Raw genomic sequence first — 19,389 nt, 5'->3', positions numbered from 1 at the left:
CGGCTCCTGACACCTTCCCGTTATTGAAGGCCGTTGGATCGAGCAATCTTAGGATAGCCGCTAGGCACAATTTGATATGTGATGTTTTTCTGTTTTTCTTGTGGATGGCAGGGCAAGGGGAGCCCAATCAGGGCCAGGAAGGTCTGTCAACAAGTTCTTACCCCTTTATGCAGGTTTATTGCTGCGCGGTGTGTAACCCTGACAAGGGCATTCCCTGACAGACCTCTCTGGCCCTGATTGTGGGATAAATTTCTGTAAGTGTGAAGTATATGGCAATATGGTCAGGTGAGCTGAGGTGAAGTGAAGTGAAGTGAAGTGACGAGGCTGGGGATGGCTCCTGAAAATGTGTCGGGCGAAGGGAGCCTTGTGGAGCGGTGGGCCCAGCGAAGTCTACTTTGTACAGGCGGTGGCATGGAGTATGATCCTCGAATGACTACTCTTACCAGAGTGGTCTCTGCAGGGATGTCCGGAGTTGCTCTCCTTCCCAAGCAAATTGACTCGCCGGGCTGTTGACACCGATTTCACTTTTACGGGATCATCTCGCAACTCGGAGCCATGACACCAAATCTGCTACTACCGCATGAAGACATCGACAGGACGAGTTTGAATGGGCTTGTCGGTATCATGCGTGTCGAGGGCAGGGGGCGCATACAAATCAGAGAGGCGGATTGGTATCCAAACAAAGGGAATATGAGAAGGATTGTCTTCTGCTCCAGCAAGAACTTCTCGGGACTTGGGTCTATGCGCCTTCCTGGCCATTACAAGGCCACAGGCGATGGAAGAGATAGTGGACGCTAGTTGGTGAAGGTTTTCGTAGCCCAGTTGTTGGTTCAGACTTCAACGATAAGGTTTATCCTGCTCGAATCCGTGCTGAGATCGTCATTCCCGATTTCGGTCTCTTCTCCAATGTAGAGCGTATCATAGCTTTGACTCTTCCACGCCCTTCTCTTTTCCCTTATTTGCTTCACGCTCCTTCTGAATAGCCTTCATATCCCGCTCCCAGATTTTCCAAGGCGCATATTCATGGTCAGGCTGTCCAGCTCCGTCCTCCACGCCACCTACAGTGTCGCCTAGATACCTCAGGACTGCGCTCCGCATTTTCACTAACCTTGCTTCCTTCGCTTGGATAGACGACCCTGCAATATCGTGTGTAGCGTGCTCGATGATCGCGCTATGCCGCGACAGCGTCGCCGCAGAACCAGAAGATTCGACCGCCACTTTCCACCGGTTGATTAAAGCAGCTTTATCCACGTGAGGAGGAATACTTCTATCATCTGCGCCTTGGAGCACCAGAATGCTACGCTGTGATTTTCGTGCTGGCGGAGGAACGAGATGCGCCACGTGGCCAATCTGCCCGAATGTCGCGTTGAGGCGCTCGTCGGACAGATCGCTGGAGAAATAGTCGTCCATGCTCGGCTGCGCTGGAGAGTCGGGTGAGACAAGGCTCAGGAAGCGGGAGATAGATACCGGAGAGGGGCCGAAGAGGGACTTCGTCAAGTCCATTGGGAGAATCGTCGTCTTGTATTTCTCGACAGGCGTGGTTTTGATGACGGCAAGAGTGGCGTCGTAATCGGCTTTTGCAGAAGGGTTGGCCCCCAGCTCGTGCAGGATCGCTTCGCGGTCGGAGACGGGAGCCTGTAGGATGGCACCGGAGATGTCTGGCCGTCGGGACGATGGGGATACGGGGGAGACGAGGTAATGGAAGGAATCTTGACAGCCTGTCGAATGGCCCATTAGGACGATTGGGGACGTCGGAGACTGAGTGATAGTGTCACGGATGTAGGATATCGCCATGGCGATCTCTTCGACCTGTTGACGGAGGAACGTCAACATTGTACAAGAGTGCTTGATTCGCATGCATCGAGCTGGAGTGGACGCATGGCTGTGAGAAGATCCCCCATGAACGCATATTGCCGCCGCGGTCAACAAGCCCGGAGTGGCAGTTCACGCCCCTTGCTAAGGGCGGGACAGCAACGACGGCGGTAGAAAGGGAGGAACCTTGTCAACCGCTGTCACCCGCTGTCTGAGACTGGTGATAGAGACCTTGCGCCTCAGCAATAATTCGATCCTACTTACATCACGATCCAGGTCAGATATGCCCCAACTCCGTCCATTACTCGACAGCTGTACTTGCATCACGCGCCATTGCTGATCTGGCACATCGCGTGGAAACAAAGCTGCCAGATCATCGAGGTAGCGTGGCCATCGGAAGTTGTCGTAGAGCCCGCCGACAAAGAGGAGAACGTTTGGCGGAGACGATAGCTTCCTAGAGGCGTCCTCTTTGCCGGACCTGTTGACGTACTCTAGAAGGAGAAGGGTATGCTTTGGCTGATATGCGTGCAGTATGGTCTCCATTGAGAAACGAACAGGCTTGGACGCCTGAGAGCACGGCTCTGCTTCAGAAATGTGGAGAGTGTCCGGTCGAGTGTAGAACGGTGTCAGGCGTATCGAGTGTTGACGCGACTCGAAGGAGCTGGTCGCGAGAGACGCTCTGCAACACAAGACGTTCTCTACCGTAGTACGTGTATGTTTATCAGTAGCTCTGAGCAAGTTCATGCGAGTCTTGAGCCTCAGCGATATCGGAGCAGCACGGATTTGTTGGAACGTCATGTGCAACCCGCGGTTAGCAAGCTCTCCAACTCCAATGTTATGCTTCTTCATCTCTCTTTTCTCTTTCTGAGTGTGATTTCCAAAACTCGATTTAGAGCATCTGGAATTACTCGCGCTTCTCCAATGCACAACCCGGTGGAGTGCTTCCATCATGACACGAGCCATACTGTAGCTGGGAGCAGACGCGTCACCGTGGACGCGTTCGAATCGACTCAACTCAAGATCACGAAATATTCACACTGCCTTGTTCATAGGCGTCCTGAATCGACAGCGCTCTCCTCTTGTCAGCCGCTTGGTAAGAATCGAAGCTGCCATTCCATAATCTCGCAGTGGCCTTATCGAAGAGCTCCGGCCCCATTGCCTTTGCACCTTTTCACATTTTCCGACACTCAGCTCAATCTCATACGGAGCCTTCATCTTCATCTTGAGGAAGCCCAGACTGCGTGCATTTTCTGTCTGAATATCTGAAGGTACATCTTATGGCCGGGTGCCAGAGCTTCGAGGTTGCACAATTCCGTCCACGATGGCTGAATGCAGCCGATAATTTGCTCAATCGAGCCTCCCATGGACATGGCAGACTCATCCGAATCATTCCAATCAGTTTAACCGAAAGACTGTTGGCTGGTAAATGCTTGCCGCAGTTCCAAATGCGTCGACTGCCCCTTCCTATGTCTCATTTTGTCGACTTGGACATTGTGCTTAAGGAAATTGAGGACAAGTGGCTTGAGACTATAGGGGACTGAATTTTCAAGAGTTTTAGGTGTTTCAGCAGCGCACAGCGGCACAGCTAATACTATTCGCTGCAGACCGACGAGCACACTGTGTTGCGACCTGGCGGAGAACTTCGGCTCTCTCAGCGCACGAGGCTTCTTGACCGCGACAGTACGCGAGTGGTCCGCTGCCCTAGTTCCAAGCAGTTGTGCAAGCGATCAGCTTTCGAAAGTCAACACAGATGCACAGGCGGGACGAGTGAAGGTTGTGATATCTGTCTTCGCAGGAATGAAGGGTAGCCAGCAGCGTGGAAGGGCTTGAAGACGCTGAAGGCGGCGAGCTGGCGAGCAGAGTCGGGATTGCGCTCTGATACGCTGCAATGGGTCTATCGGAGCTTTGCTCAACATCGACGAGGCTCGCATTTGCTCAGAGGCAGTTTGTCCATGTCAGGACGCCCGGGTCCGGCGGATTTCACGCCAGTCTTCAACTACAAGGCCGCAATTGACTCTTCACTGTTGAGTTGACATGGACAGCTAGGCGAACCTAATGAGCAAAGTGGTTGCCTTTTGAGCCGTGGCTTCGCTTAGAAGTGTTGCTTTCACCCTTGGCATGCTGTATGGGCTCTCAATACGCAGCGTCATTGTTGGTCGCTCGACACGAGGCGTTCTTCGTCTGGAGATATCCGAGCAAAGCCTCGACCAGCCTCACAATCACCAGACAACCATCTTGTCCATCTCATGCCTGTATTCTGGAACTCTTTTCAAGTTACTCTCAGCTGACGTTTTTGACAGCTGTCGTCGTTTTCGTGGAACGGGTAGCCACAGTTATCCCCTTACAATTTCCCCTTGTCAGCCATGTCGTTCGGGGTCAGTGTTGGCGATCTCTTAGCCATCATCAGGTTGGCAAAAGCGACAGTCGAGGATTGCCGCCATGCACCAAGTGACTTTGCAGAGGCATCCAGGATTTCCCAGAGCCTTTGTCTTTTGCTGGAGGGAGTGAAGACCGAGTTCGACAACGCTGACTCCCTGCTGCACAAAGATGACCGGGCTGCCACAGACTTCGCGCTTCATTTCAAGAACTGCGAGAACTCGTTGAAGCCGCTGTCGGCGCTTATCAGCAAACACAAGGGTCTTTCAGGCCCGAGCGTCCGCCTGATGGACCGAATGCGCTTTCCCAAAACGGACTATCTGGAACTCGGTGGCAACCTTGCATTCTACACTGCTCGTCTGTCTGAATTACTACAGACTGTCGGGCTAGGGTCTCTCGGAAGAATAGAACAAAAGGTGGAGTTAATCAAAGACCAGCTGCCGAACATCATGAGTAAACTCGACCAAATGTGCGCCGAGTTCCGCATTGTCGGGGATAGAGAATCAGTGCTGTCAGATCATACCGACGACGAGAAATTCGTGTGGAAGACATTTCGGAGACGACTGCTCCACGAGGGGTTCACAAGCCAGGATTTGAGCTTGTTTGGCCCAGAGATCTTTCTCAGGCTCCGAGAGCTTTCCGACTGCGGCTTGTTCGAGGCTGATGGTTCCAGCTCGGCTTGGACGGATGATGCGCCTCCGGTTTACCAAATGCCGTTCTCAAAGAAGACGTCAACTACCGTGGGAAGCGACACGGAGTCTGAGCATAGTATTACTCCCAAGCCATCCGTCAGCAATCTGCGTTCCAAGAAGTCGACAGACTCAGAGCGGTCGCTGAGAAGGAGAGCCTCTGGACCAATCCATCTTGATCATGGTGGGAAAACACCACAAGCCGCTCAACGCAGATCAACCGTTGCCCAGGCGGAGAGCGGGTATGAAGCTGCCTCCTCAAACAGCTCCTGTTTTACATCCTCTTCTGCACAACGCGTGTGGCGCAATGCGAAAGGCGAAGAAATACCAAAGGGTCATTGACGTCCAAGGGTTCGAGAAATGGGCAATCGTTCGTTGTGGTCACTGACACCGATCAACAAGACGTTCTCATTCCCTGGTCGAATCTGGGTGAAGGTGATATGAGCTACGTGAACTTGACCTATGGATCCATCACGGCAGAAAGAACGTCCTTGGACTCTGAGATCGCACCAGGCCTGGAGAGGCAGTATCCACCGAGGAACCGCTCCTCCTCGCCAAGCCATTCTGTGACCAACCAGAAGGATGCGCAGGGAAAGGAAGGAGTCGTTGAAGTTCCTCGTCGGAGCCGGCCTAAAATCCTCACCGGCCGCAGAACACGTTCGAGCGTCAAATGGAAGTATCGCGAGCCTGGCTCGCCTCTACCGGAGCCGGCGCCGTTTGCATTCAGGGCAGCATTCACAAGTGATCTTCTGCCAAGTGCTGCTGGGAAGGGTGATCTTCCCCGTGTTAAGCGGCTTCTAGACTCCGGTCATCACATAGAGTGCAAAGGTCCTGTATCGTACACCTCATATTACAGTGACGGCGAGAGCAGCCACCGAACAAGGCACAGATACCCGGAAACTACGGCGTTGTATCGAGCTGCGTATGCTGGCCATCTCGACGTCGCACATTACCTACTCAAAAAAGGCGCCGATGTCAACGCACGAAACGGCTACGATGGAAAATCTGGTGATCCGATTTTGTTCTATGTGATTCGGTATGGGCAGGAGTGGACTACCAGGTTGTTGCTAGAATATGGCGCCAGTTTGGACCCATATGGCCCTACGATGGTGCTACACGTTGCATGCGGCCAACCGAAGCGCAGCATTGTCCGACTTATTCTGGATGCGGGAGCAGACATTGACGCAAAGGATCATTTGAGCCGGACACCACTATATCTCGCCTGCGTGGGCGGTTTTATCCGAAGCGTTGAGATGCTGCTCGAAGAGGGCGCGCGGACGGATGTCATTGCCGAACAAGGACAGGCTCCACTCTACAAAGCTGCCGGGAAAGGCCAAGAGGAAATCGTCGAAGTTCTGCTCAGGTACGGGGCAGTCCCGGATCTGGGCCGCGGACGACTCGGGGAGACAATACTATATAAGGCGGCGTGGTACAACGAGCTTGATGTTGTGGATCATTTGATCACTTTCGGGGCTGACGTCAACATCAAGAACAGCAAGAAGATGGAGTCGTACAAAGACAGCAAGGAGAAAATCCTGCATGGTGTCCTGGCGGGGCTCTTAAAGGACCATGCCATGATGAATGGCTGGGGAAAGACCGCGCTGCACGCCGCAGCATTCCGAGGCCACCAGGAGATGGTCAGGGTGCTGCTCGATGCCGGCGCTGATATCGAAGCCACCGGAAATAACAAGGTAAGGCCGATGTATCTGGCAGCACAACAGAAACACAAAGGCATCGTCCAAATGTGCCTGAGGGCTGGAGCGCAACTCGAGACCGAGAAAACTGAGCCTGTTCTGGCCCTCATCAATGAGAGGAACAAGGAGACGGCAGCACCGGCCAAAGGAGTTGTTCGACTGGGAGAGAGGGACATGGATAAGATGGGCACTTCTGATAGTCTGGTTGGCTTGGTGGCCGGGATAACCAAGAGCTGGGCCATGGCAAGACGCGGACTCAAAGAGTGACGCCGGTCCCTGCACGCTCGGTGAATAGTTAGAAATGCCATATGAATTGGACGTCGCACATTTGTCGCCCAGATAATCAAGATGGCAGCATCCTGTAGAGCTGCGCGAGGCCGAAGAGATGGTGAGGTTGTCTCGGCTAACCTGCCGCCTCGACGAGCCCGAACAACTGCGCTCATCTCTCTTTCTCGCCATGAGCCCATCATGTAAAAAGACATTGACCTTGCCGTGAAGACCAGGCACCATGGCCCTCCTACTACTCGCCTTGTGCTACATGATCAGTGCTGTCGCTGCTGCTTCGCTTCGAGTCTCGATTCCGACCTCGCATGTGCTCCCGAATCCCAATACACTACCGGCTTCAACTCATGCCGTCCTCACTTCTGGCTCAGGACGACCAATCCGAGCTGCGTTGAGGAAAGGCAACTACTTCGACTTCTCAGACATTCCAACCACTGGCCCGCATCTGCTAGACATCTACAGCCACGAATATGTTTTTGCACCTTACCGCATCGACATCTCGGCGTCCTCAGACTCCTCGACCGTCGTTACAGGAGCTTGGGAGACTTATCGTGGGACGAGGTGGGAGGATAGAGGCGTGGCTCTCGTCGCCGCACCGACGGAGCGGCTCGACTTGGCTGCCAAAGTCCTGTCGAAGAAGAACTTCTACGAGCAGCGACAGGGTTTCAATCCCATGAGTCTGCTGAAGAATCCGATGATTCTCATGGCTGTCGTGGCTCTGGCCTTCACCTTCGGCATGCCCAAGCTCATGGAGAACATGGATCCAGAAATGCGGGCCGAATACGAAGAGATGCAGAAAAAGAGTCCCATGGGAGGCATCACTCGGGCGATGCAGGGTGGAAGTGCTGGGTCGGCGGCGGAGAGCTTTGATCTTGCTGGTTACCTGGCGGGCAGCAGTAAAAGTACTGGCAACGACCGTAGCTCCGACAGCATTCGCGAACGGAAGCGGTGATGGGCGATTTGCCACCTCATCCCAGTCGCCTCATTTCCCATTGGGACGAAACCAGCTTCTTGGGGAGAGTTCAGTCTGGAAAAAGCGGCCCAGCTTTTGTGAGCGAGCCTGGTGCTGCTGCCGAGACAGACCACCGACCGGAGCGCTAGTCATTTCAGCACCTGCTTTGGCGCCCGAGATAGCTCTGGCAAGGACGTTGTTCCCGATCGTTATATACATCCCACTCTACATATGACCGACAGCAACCCGTCTGCGATCATCCATGTTTGCATATTCTGCGTACCGAATGCCCGTGCAATCATGCTTCCCTCCAGCAAAGCCTCAGCGTCACAACAGAAGCCCGCGGTACACGGCGTCGACCGACAGACTGCACGAGGCCATGAGCCCAGGCCCTCCACCAGACCTGCTGACGAGAGAATACGGGAAGGCCAGGTTCGAACGTTGCAGTACGGACGCTCGTCAGATGGAATTATCAGGGATACGCGAAACCATTGAATAAGGCCAGCCGCCCTATTCATACTCCCTAAGTTCGCCAAGACAATTTTCGGTGGCAGCCACCTCCAAGCTACTCCGGAGTTACCTTGCTGCAAGCTTTCGTACCTGCTGTATGTACCAAGGCCGCCGGGCCCAGTGGTTGTAGGACAACGACTATCTACCATGTGGTGGACCGGGTACCAGAAGATGACAATCCAGTATAACGGCCAGTAACGGCCAGTGCCACGCTTACCGGCGTTGCCACCGCTATCTCACAATGTCAGCCCTGTGGCGACGACATTCAGCTTCAGCCTCGCGACAACGGCATTCGGAACGCCGTGTAACAGCACCTGGGTGATTGTCTTGTGCATCGCAATTTTGTGGTTTTGGGGGCATATGAGATGCTCGAGCCTTATTTGAGAAGAGCCAGACAGATCAGCTATTCACGTTCATCTATGACGGCTTACACACCGCACAGAGCACAGCCAACATGCGGCGTGTATCCCGCTAGCAGCCAGGAATGCTGACGGCGGATCTTGGCACCAGTGTATCCATTCAACTTGTTCACCACGATATAGCGTGTGTCGTAAGGACGTTTCTGCCAGTGTATCTGTTCGAAACACTATTTCGAGAATGTATCCGTGATTCGACCTACGACAGGCCGCCCATACAAAAACAGCCCCATAACGTCCTGACCACCGTTGAGGGGCTTAATGACTAGGTACACGAGTCATGTATCTAGCACGCGTAGAGTAACAGAGCGTTACATGCCCAGCCCCGCTGTCAGCATCCTGGCTGTACTGGGTAAGTCCCTATTCCACATCTATATTAGCTGTGGGTGTACAATACCCTTGGCAAAGACGTGGCCAGCCATCGTTCTTCCACCATTACAGGTTACCAACTGCCACCATTACTACGTAGTCTAACATTGTGCAATTGCCCCGATCTGACCATGCACTGGCACCGCACCTCCCAGCAAGATGATAAAAAGCCCAGATTCCGTGGTAGGTAATCCATCCAGCTGCCTTTTAGCTTCATCAGTCCCCTGTACTACCCTCGGCTCTCCTCAATCCTCCGGGGAATCCCCTCCTTGGTTCCTCGAAGAGCTGCGCCCGAAGACTAAATACTAGGATCCCACCAGTGAGGACTTCGCAGCTTTTCTTCCTCGCCCTTTGTTGAGCCGGTGATAGGAGTAGGAGTACGACATCCGCCATGGACGCCCAACTGAGACCCCTCTTCGAAGCGGCCGTGAAGGAGAAGAAATTGGCTGGAGCTGGGTACTTCATCGTCGACAGGAAAGGTGACTTCCTGTCAAAGGGAGCATTCGGCACAACTCATCTTCAAGATCCCGACGCCGCCCCATTTGACCTCGACACCACGGTGCCCCTGTTCTCATGCACCAAACTCATCACGGCGCTCGCGGTCCTCCAATTGGTGGAACAGGGCAAGGTCGCCATGGACGATCTTGTGGAGCAATACGTCCCCCGGATATCCAAGATGCAGGTTCTCGAATCCATCAAGCCAGGGCCGGACGGCAAGCTCGACCCCGTCCTGCGGGCGCCCAAGACAAAGCCGACGGTCCTACACCTCTTCACTCACACGCTAGGCTCCGGGTACGACTTTTTCGACCATTCCACTCTGGCGTGGCGCGTATATACTGGCCGTCAACCCATGGGCTACTCCGGCGTGGGGGACTGGGAGGACTTCGAAACGCCTTTTGTATATGAACCCGGGACCAAATATATCTACGGCGTCGGCATCGACTGGCTGGGATGGATCATCGAGGCGGTCTCTGGCGAGTCTCTCCCCGACTACCTGGTCAACCATGTCTGCAAACCACTCGGCATGAATGAAACGGGTGCGAAGCTCACGCCGGGCAAGAAAAACACGGTCGTCGTCCACTTCGACGTCGAGGGCCAGGGCCTCGTGGGAAACAAGGGTTTCTACATGAACGAATCCCCCCAGGTGTGGGGCGGCGGCGGATTCCTCTACAGCACCATGAACGACTACGCGAAATTACTGGTGTCACTGCTGAACCACGGCACGTCGCCCACGACGGGAAACCAGATCCTCAAGCCTGAGACGGTCAAGAACTATGTCTTCAGAGATCTGCTCGGGCCCGAAGTCGATCGTTCTATGCTCGGCGAGATCACCACAGCTATCCCCATAGCGACCCTCGAGGGGACCTTTCTTCCGTCCATGCCCATGGAGAAGAAAGGCTGGTCGGCCGGTTTCCTCCTCAACCACGAGGACTTGCCGTACGGGCGGAAGGCCGGCAGCGGTGCGTGGGCCGGGCTGGGCAACCTGTTCTACTGGGTCGATCCGACGACGGGCATCGCCGGCATGACTGGCACGTGTCTCTTGCCCTTCTTGTATCCGACCATCATGGGGTTGTCGGACGAGGTGGAACGGGTTGCCTATGGGCATAACGTTGCCGGCGAGGGCGGCGTCGAGGACGACAAGAGGAATTACATGGCCAAGAAGAAGATGGACTCGGCGGCCGCGAGTTAGTCGTGTGTGGAGGGTACGGAGTACACACTCGTACAGTATGAACTGCGGTTACATTGGGAACGAGGGGCGGGAGTTCAGGGAGCAATGTGGGCGCCACCAGCGCTGTGGGCGACATGGGGGCCATGGGCAACGTGGGGCCGCTGTACATATTCCCCGGTCTTGAACTCAGTGATACTGTGACAAGTGGCTTTTTTTTTTCGGTCATTAATGCAGGATGGCAGGGGTTACGTTGACGGTTATTGGTTTGCTGGCCTGCTGCGTCTAAGCTTTATTGCTGACCGCGATTCCAGCCCGCTCCTACAACCCATACCTATAGTAGGGAAGAGTTCAGCTGGCATCGGTCCTTCTTGCTGAGTATGGAGTACGAGTTACAACTGGGTACATGTTAGATCGAAAAGCCACCCTACTACAGTAGCCATGATATACTACTGTATATCTACCGAATAGGAATGATGTACTCCGTACGATATTCGAAAGTATCAGTAGAGTATACTACAATTGACTTCCACAGCAGCCGGCATTCACCGTGAGAGCACTCGAAAGAGTAGAGCATGCGCAGCACGGATACAGGTAACTGCTTCAGGCAACCGATCCTCCTGTACGGAGCACAGTACCTCGTCCCTAGTACCCCGAGTCGTGCGTGCGGATCTCGAAAGAGGGGGCACGAGGGGTGAAGTGAGATCAGGATCAGGATCTGGACGAAAACCAGGCCGACAATCCAAGATGCCGCGCGCGCGCACGAGACATGAGGACGCGGCCGCGCAGCCGCAGGTGCATTCGCATCAGCATCAGCACCTTAACTGTAGGTATTTATGTATTCGCATCCTTGGGCAAGGTGGTGTCGGTGAGTACCTAGGTAGTTAACTCGTTCTGCGCCATTGCCAAGAAATGTTAGCGTGGTGGCCCCGCAATACTCCGTACTAAAAATCCAAACCTACCGGAGTACGCCAGTGATTACAGAGGAAAGTTCCCAAAGAAGCGAGGAACATCTCTGGCTGGTCTCAGGTTGTTATCGATACTGGCTTAATGACAATCACCCCTGACTCGCTACTCATATTAAAAGCAGCAGCTTATCCACTATATATTCGGATCGAACATTTCTTGTCAATGGCACAGTACGAGGTACCTTCTATGCTCTGCTCTTGATATTTACAGTACGGAGTATCCACAGGGTAACTCGTACGAGGTCAGGTACACAGGACAATCTATGTACCTCGTAGGTGACATTTCATCTCACGCGCGGTCCGCTTACATAACTGGGTACCTACCTGACCCGTGTACCGTCGTATACGATTACGAGATGGCGCGATACGAAGCAAACGAAACGAAGCTAGGCAAGACTCGGATGTCGTGTCTTGCCTCTGCACATTCGTGATATTGTACGGCGTACGGAGTACTGTGAAGGGGGGCGAGTACATGGTACAGTGTGCGTGGTACTGTATACTGACCAAGGTAACAGCTAAACTACCAAAGGTACGGAGTAGTTGTCCGGATTCGATCGTATCTCGTCCCGCCAGGTTACTTTGTATATGCTCATGAACGCAAGGGCCTCAGTACTTAGGTATTTTACCTCATACTTTACCTAGGTAAGTGCCTGGTAGATACGCAGTACTGAACTCTGTACTCCGTACCACGAAGCTGCTTTTGAGTACAGTAGTCGATCTTCCTACGTAACGTGGTCGTCGGAACCAGTGTAGGTTCGTACTGTAGCTACGTAATGGCCGGGACGCGCAACTCCTCGACTGGTCCAAAGAGAAGAGACCGTCGCCGCAGGGTTCCTCTCCTGGTTGGGAAGGTTCTCTCCTGACATGAACCTGGATCCATAACACGGGTTGCATAGTGGACTTGTACTAGCATGCCGAGTACGTACGGAGTACGGGTAAGCGTACAAGTGCATACGCGGAAGCTTGTGCGTGTGTCTACATACTGTATTCCGCATTCGCATGCATATGTGAGGCAAAGGGAGGGGATCTTCGTTCACCGAGAACGCTACAAGTACGGGTAAGGCCCTGGATTTCAAGACGAATCAAGGCTAAGAAATACTCTGTACAAAACGGATATGATCGACCTTGCACCTTGGCACCCTGACGACGGAGTACTCGACCCTCTTGAGCTCAATCCGGAACAGATACGGAGTCGAGGCGCCTCAGAGGTCGCTAGATACGTGGGTACAGATACGTGGGTACATCTCGGATAGGTGTGTCCGATTAGTCACGAATCATCAAATCTGACAGACACCCAACAGACGCGCAACTGAGACGAGTTACGTGGCTGACCCCCGGACGACACCTCCGTCTCGGGTCCGGCGACAACTTCAACTCCATCCATCCCCCGAGGCAATGCCATGCGAGACAGTGTGTTGCTAGCCGTGGGCATGCGCATATGCATCCACATGTTGTATTACTACGACTGTAACGTGACTGACGAGGTTTTTCTTGTTTGGATTTCGGATGGATCAGCCCCGTCGGGCGTTGGGAGTCTTCTTCTGGCTTGACTGGCTGACTGTCGGTCCTTTGGTGGGACAACCGAATACGGTAGTTGGGGATGGGAATGAGATTTGTCGATGAGCCGACTAGAGCTACAGCTACGGCTCTGTACAGCCAGAGAGAACATGGCGTGGGTTTGCCGGCGCTGAAAGCGTACAGGGATAGCCGTTGCGAGAACACACACGGGGCGGTAGGGTGGAAGCGTTCCGTGCTGGAAGAAGACCGGACACTGGTACAGCTAAGGTCGACAACCACTTCCTCCGTCCAGGGTTATCGATTCAGGGATCGGGATCGGGATCCAGGTTCAGGATCTGGGATACGTTGTTCGGCTACTCTCTCGTCATCAAAGCATCTTGGTCTTCAATGCACACAGATACCAACTGATACATGCAGACCACTCGACACGGTCGGCTATCTCAGTCTCAATACAATGGCATACTCCCCTCGGTGGTCTGGAAAGCCTGCTCCATAATCTCCAGGCCTTGATCGAGTTGCTCTTTCGTAATGACGATCGGCGGCGCGATCCTGAACACACCACCGAAACTGGAGTGGCTGCTTAGGTTCGCCCACAGACCCAACCCGTACATCTTGCTGGCGATGTCCCTGGCTAGCTCGAGCGCGGCCGTCTTCTTCTCGCGGTCACCGACAATCTCCACCCCGGCCATCAACCCACGGCCACGCACGTCGCCTATGCATCCATAGCGAGATTTAAGCCTCTGAAGCCCCGCCTGCAGGTAGAGACCCATCTCACGTGAGTGCTGTACCAGATCGTCCCGCATGACGATTTCTAGAACTTTATCACCCACGGCTGCAGGCAACGGATCATTGACATGCGTCGTGTAGAAGCAGAAATCTCTCTCGGCACAAACCCGTTCGATCTCGGTACTCGTCACCACGGCACTCAGAGGCAGACCGTTGCCCAGCGTCTTGCTCAGCGTCAAGATATCCGGGACGACGTCTTCGTGATTGATTGCGAACAGGTCACCGCATCGTCCGACGCCAGTCTGCGCTTCGTCCACGATAAGTAACATGCCGCGGCGTTCACAATGCTTCTTAAGGGCTTTGAGGTAACCTTCTGGGAGGACGTGCATTCCTGCACTAGACTGGATGCATTCGACAATGCAAGCCGCTAGCGAGCCGCATGACGCCCGGTCGATCAGCTCCCACCCATAGTTGAGCTCCGTCTCCCAATCGTAGCTGCCGTCCGGGTTGCGGAATATGGATCGATAAGCGTTGGGTGGGGGAAGCATATGCATTCCTGGCATCAGGGGTCCCTGTCCTTTGCGGCCAAAGTGGTATTGTGTCCCTAACGCTTGGGCAGTGACGCCGTGCCAACTGGCCCCCAAACCCACAATTTCAAACTTGCCAGTGTATACCTTCGCCATTTTGATGGCGGCCTCGTTCGATTCGCCGCCTGTGCTGAGGAAGAATGCCTTATCTAAGCCTGGTGGCAAGAGCGATGTAAGGCGCTTTGCTAGATTGATGACCGGTGGGGAGAGCATCCCGGAGAACAAGTGGTCCAGGTTGGCCGCATGGTCGTGGATTGTCGACACAATCTCAGGATGGCCGTGGCCTATCAAGCAAGACATCTGTCCAGAGGTCCAGTCGAGGCATTTGTGACCAGAGGCAGTGTACACGTAGAGACCTTTGCTGCCGACGATAATGTCCTTTTCGAACTTCGTGCCATAGTTTGCAAGGCAGGATACTGCTGCTTGGTTGAGCTCGTCGCCATCGACGTCGCTGTACAGCGTGGGTTTGTCGAGGTTGCTGGATCTGGCATTGAGACTGTGCGAGGGGAGACTATCTTCGATCATTGGAGCCATGGCTTCGTTTACCTAGAATGGTTTATGGTAGCGAGACTGCCGCACGTACTGACAAATGTTGCAGACGATGGAATTCTGTAGAGAGTGGTCATCTCTCGGCAGGGGTGACTGTTCAACGGCGAACACTGATATACAAGAGATTATGGAGTTTGCCGACGGCAAGGAAAGGGCTCGACTGGAACCTTGGCAGCACACGCTTACCTGGATGTGGCAAGGTCTCACTGACACCTGGTGATAACCCTGCCCCTCTCTGCGGAGTCGGAGTGACGGTGTGGACTTTGAAGTCTTGTAACAGAGTTCGCTTGGTAGAGGTCATGCTTCAAACCGCGGCGGTCATTTAGTCTGGGACCGGCCTCGTGCGACAGCGGCGAGAGGTCGAGGATTGAGAGAAGTTCAAGTCAGGTGGCAAAGTCCTTGGTACCTCGTAAGGTGCGGTGATCGAAAGGCGGCCCCAGGATGCTTCCTTAGAGCCTCACTCCATCTTCGCTGACTCCGCCCGACGGAAAAGTATCGATGCGAGCTCATGTAGTCCGTATTCTGCGTAGGCCGGTGTGTGCCCTTTCCATACATAAAGCGAACTGCTGCCGAAACTGCAGGTGATGTTTGGCTGAAATATAGAGGAGCTGCCGCAAGCATAAGTGGCAATCGTCAGGCTCTTGGGGCCAGCGATCTGAGCGGGCAGAGCACATTATCGGCAACCCATCCTGCCTTTTTCGTCGTCCACAGCAAGTTCTCGATCGACGCCGGTGAAAGAGGTGGCATTGAGGCTGAAGTCACCGAGTTTTGAGTGAAGAGAGCAGCAGATTGGGCGCAGACTCCAGTCGCATCTCATTCGTCGGCACCATGCACCACATCCGGACTAGCTCCATCAGCAACAAGCGTCGCAGGCCTGAACCACGTGATCTGGCCCGTGACTCTGCTGGCCCCCCTTCGCCAGTTCCGGGCTTCCCCCCAGTATCGCCGCCGACTGCCACTGTCATCGACACCACATCTTGGACACCGACGGACTCGACAAAGTCACCATCGCCAGCGACGGGCGCCGCTGTCCCGGATCCCTCGAAGCTATATGTGCAGGTAGACATTGTTTCCCAGGACGGCTACCCCTCAATCATGAAAACCGCCCGCCCTTACCGCTCGCACAAATATCCCGCCTGTGCACGCTGCCATAAACGTCGATCACGATGTACAATCGAAGTCCCCGGCCAAGCATGTTTATTGTGCCGCATGCATGGCGTGCCTTGCTCGTCCGCAACGGCAAAGAAGGACGACCGGGTGACGCCCAAAATTGGGTTTGTCCACCGATCTCTGATCACCGACGAGAAGACCCTCGAGGGTTTCTCGCATATTGTTGGCCCCGTCATCGCACGCGACACTCAAATCCTTGATCAGTACTTGCCTCAAACTGATGGGACATCAGGACATGTTCCCATCCAACCTAATATTGGGAGGCGGGATTCTCAGAAGCCCATATATCATGTTCCTATTCCACCCCGTCGGCCGAGTCCAACGGAGTGCCATTGTGCCAGGAATATGCCTGACGAGTTACTGGATCAAGTGAGCCCGTTCATCGACAAGCTGTTGGCGAACTATTACGAGCATTTTCACCCTTGTTATCCCGTCACAGAGGAGGAGTGTATCATGTCGCGGTGCAAGGATCGAAATCAATTGCCTCAGACCTTCTTCGTCAACTTGGTCGCGTATGCTCTGTTCTACTGGGACGCCTCTCCAGCATTGAGTGGCTATGCGCGACCCGATCAAGACTTTGCATGGCAAACAGCCGTCGCGGCGAATATCACGGATATGCAAAAGGGCGACCTAGCCACCATCGTCTCGATATGCATTGATATCGCCGGAAGACCGTCGCGGTGTTTGGTGAAGAACGTTGCCGACGTTGCGAGGGCGGTCGCATTGTCTCATGCAATTGGCTTGAATCATGACTGCAGTGAGTGGAAGATCAGTGATATGGAGAAGAGGCTCCGGTGGAGAGCCTGGTGGGCAGTCGTGATCCAGGACCGCTGGTTCAATTTTGCGCAGGGAACGCCGCCCTACATTTCCAAAGGGCACTATGATGTCCCGCTTCCGACTGTGGAGTTGCTCACTCAGGGGAGAGGCGGGTCAGTGAAGCATGCACGAGCAGCAGACGTCTATATCCACCTCTGCCGGCTGACGGAAATCGTTGGAGATGTCCTGCCGCTTATCTACCACATCCGGTCAGGCAACGACAGCATCGCCGCGGAGCAGACGTCGAGATCGGAAATCGAACTGAACCGGTGGATGGAAAGCCGCCCAAGCTGGCTGAACCTGAACGACTTCCACAACAGACCGCCGGTACCGGGCCTGGTGAACCTGCAACTATCCTACCTCTCAGTACGCATGCTCCTCCGCCGCATCGCCTGGCATGAAATCAGCCAGCGAGAAAGCGACCCGGCCTCATCCTGGCTTTTGGGCTGTCAGGCCGCTGCCGAGGATATTGTTCGATTCGCGACCTCCCTGCACAAGCAAGACCTGGCAGGGTTCTGGTTGCCTTACAACGCACATCATTTCACCTCGGCCGTGACGCTCCTCCTCCGATGCGCCCTGCAAACAAGCTACTCTAACGTGCGCACCCAATGCATGTCCAGCGCTCGCACCCTGGTCGACTGCCTCCGCAAACACCACGAGGAACATCAATGGGATCTCGCCGAAACCGCTCTCTCGCAGAGCGAAACCGTGCTGAAACGTATCGAGGAGTCCCTGCCCAAGACGCCCATGGCCAGGACACCCAATGAGAACACCATCTCCATGCACCACGACCATATGGATACCCGCGGGTATGGAGGTGAGGATCATCACCTCGGCGACCCATTACCCGAGGAGGCATTCTTCACGCAGCAGGGATCTATCGAGGAGTTGTTTCCTGAGATATTTTCCGATTTCTCGGACACGGCCTTGTTCGGCGGCTCGATCCGGTCCGAGTATACTGTATGATGTACGAAGTACGGAGAAGTCAGGGGTAGAGTCTGAACATGGGGGCAGGCCGACCATGTCTTCGCAGACATGCATACACGCATGGCTTGTTGTCCGCCGTGGTCGCGCTAAGCGCAGGTGCCAGAAGCATAGTAAATACAACTCAGCACAGTCCAGATAGAGGGTGTGGAGCCGCGTGGCCAATGCAACGACAGGGGTATCGAACAGATCCGACGGCAACGTCGACCACGACGCAAACATAGGCCATGGATATTACAGTACACCGTGAAGCCTATATGTGACCATATACAGTATCTTCAATTTTCATGGATAGATTCGGCTACCCACGCCACGGTTACGGCCGTCGACTTGCCCATCAACCACAACCCACAACTCACAATTCACATTGAGCACTCTTACAGGACGTGATCTCCACTGCAACCTCGACCTCAACCTCTACCTCCACGCAATTGAAGTGCCACACCCCGTGCTCTCAGCTCGCAAGGCGCGCCGCTCCGTTGACAAGATGCGCTGCCATCATATTCGAAGACTACTCGTAGTAGATAATTGCTGAACACCTCTAAAGACTAAATCACTCGTAGTAGATGGTTGCTGAACACCTTCCAAAGACTAAATTACTCGTAGTAGATGGTTGCTGAACATCTTCTCTATCCTACCGTCATCCACGTGAGGGGTATATCTCGCGCGCCCTGTCCGCCTGCCGACTGTCTACTCTGTTCTGTTCTGCTCTGCCTCTCCCACGCCATATCCCATACGCGGCCAGACGTCGGGTACGCGACGCGTATGTCAAATATCTGTGCCAATGCAGTATCATTGCATCAATGCCAACGTCTACGCCAATACCTATGCTAATACCTATGCCAACGTCTATGCCAATACCACATCCAACCTCTGTGCCAATACCTATACTAATACCACATCCAACCTCTATGCCAATACCTATACTAATACCAAAGCCAACATCTATATCAATAATAGTGCCACGATCAAGTCTGATATGATCCGATATGATCTGATCCTGCATCATGCATGGTCTGGTATGGCTCGACATGGCATAGCATATTCTACAGTCCTCTGCTCGGCGCGCCGAAGCAGCCCATCTGCCGCTCTCTGTATGTATGTATCTATCTGTCTACCTCCCACAGCACGGGTCGTCAAGCAAGTAAATCGAACAAAGAAAGAAACGATGAATGAAGGAAGGAGAGAAGCAAAGAAGCAGAGAAGGCAGTCCTGGCAGTTTAAAGTACGTACCTAGCTTCTCTTGGGCCCGTCATTGTCCCCCCGTCAAGTTACAGTAATGAACGTACCGGCACGCCTATATCA

The 19,389-nt window shown here is 54.0% G+C and overlaps 6 protein-coding genes across 6 annotated transcripts; 4 read left to right on the top strand and 2 right to left on the bottom strand.

The window, feature by feature from the left end:
* Positions 1–918: 918 nt before the first annotated feature.
* Positions 919–2,355, bottom strand: G647_03666 (uncharacterized protein; the record flags this gene model as incomplete). Its single annotated transcript, XM_008728011.1, has 2 exons — positions 919–1,809; positions 2,077–2,355. The coding sequence occupies 2 exons, from the start codon at positions 2,353–2,355 to the stop codon at positions 919–921; spliced, it is 1,170 nt and encodes a 389-aa protein (XP_008726233.1).
* Positions 2,356–4,175: 1,820 nt separating this feature from the next.
* On the top strand, positions 4,176–6,838 carry G647_03665 (uncharacterized protein; the record flags this gene model as incomplete). The annotated part of the gene is made up of 2 exons (XM_008728010.1): positions 4,176–5,211; positions 5,280–6,838. 2 exons carry the CDS (start codon positions 4,176–4,178, stop codon positions 6,836–6,838), a joined length of 2,595 nt encoding a protein of 864 aa, XP_008726232.1.
* A 241-nt stretch (positions 6,839–7,079) lies between these two features.
* On the top strand, positions 7,080–7,805 carry G647_03664 (uncharacterized protein; the record flags this gene model as incomplete). The annotated part of the gene is made up of 1 exon (XM_008728009.1): positions 7,080–7,805. The coding sequence occupies one exon, from the start codon at positions 7,080–7,082 to the stop codon at positions 7,803–7,805; it is 726 nt and encodes a 241-aa protein (XP_008726231.1).
* A 1,686-nt stretch (positions 7,806–9,491) lies between these two features.
* G647_03663 (uncharacterized protein) lies at positions 9,492–10,790 on the top strand (the record flags this gene model as incomplete). Its single annotated transcript, XM_008728008.1, has 1 exon — positions 9,492–10,790. The coding sequence occupies one exon, from the start codon at positions 9,492–9,494 to the stop codon at positions 10,788–10,790; it is 1,299 nt and encodes a 432-aa protein (XP_008726230.1).
* Positions 10,791–13,698: 2,908 nt separating this feature from the next.
* G647_03662 (uncharacterized protein) lies at positions 13,699–15,099 on the bottom strand (the record flags this gene model as incomplete). Its single annotated transcript, XM_008728007.1, has 1 exon — positions 13,699–15,099. The coding sequence occupies one exon, from the start codon at positions 15,097–15,099 to the stop codon at positions 13,699–13,701; it is 1,401 nt and encodes a 466-aa protein (XP_008726229.1).
* An 843-nt stretch (positions 15,100–15,942) lies between these two features.
* Positions 15,943–18,066, top strand: G647_03661 (uncharacterized protein; the record flags this gene model as incomplete). Its single annotated transcript, XM_008728006.1, has 1 exon — positions 15,943–18,066. The coding sequence occupies one exon, from the start codon at positions 15,943–15,945 to the stop codon at positions 18,064–18,066; it is 2,124 nt and encodes a 707-aa protein (XP_008726228.1).
* Positions 18,067–19,389: the final 1,323 nt, after the last annotated feature.

Source organism: Cladophialophora carrionii (genome assembly GCF_000365165.1).
Source record: "Cladophialophora carrionii CBS 160.54 unplaced genomic scaffold supercont1.3, whole genome shotgun sequence".
Classification (NCBI taxonomy): Eukaryota; Fungi; Ascomycota; class Eurotiomycetes; order Chaetothyriales; family Herpotrichiellaceae; genus Cladophialophora; species Cladophialophora carrionii.
This window is presented reverse-complemented; position numbering and strand designations above follow the sequence as displayed.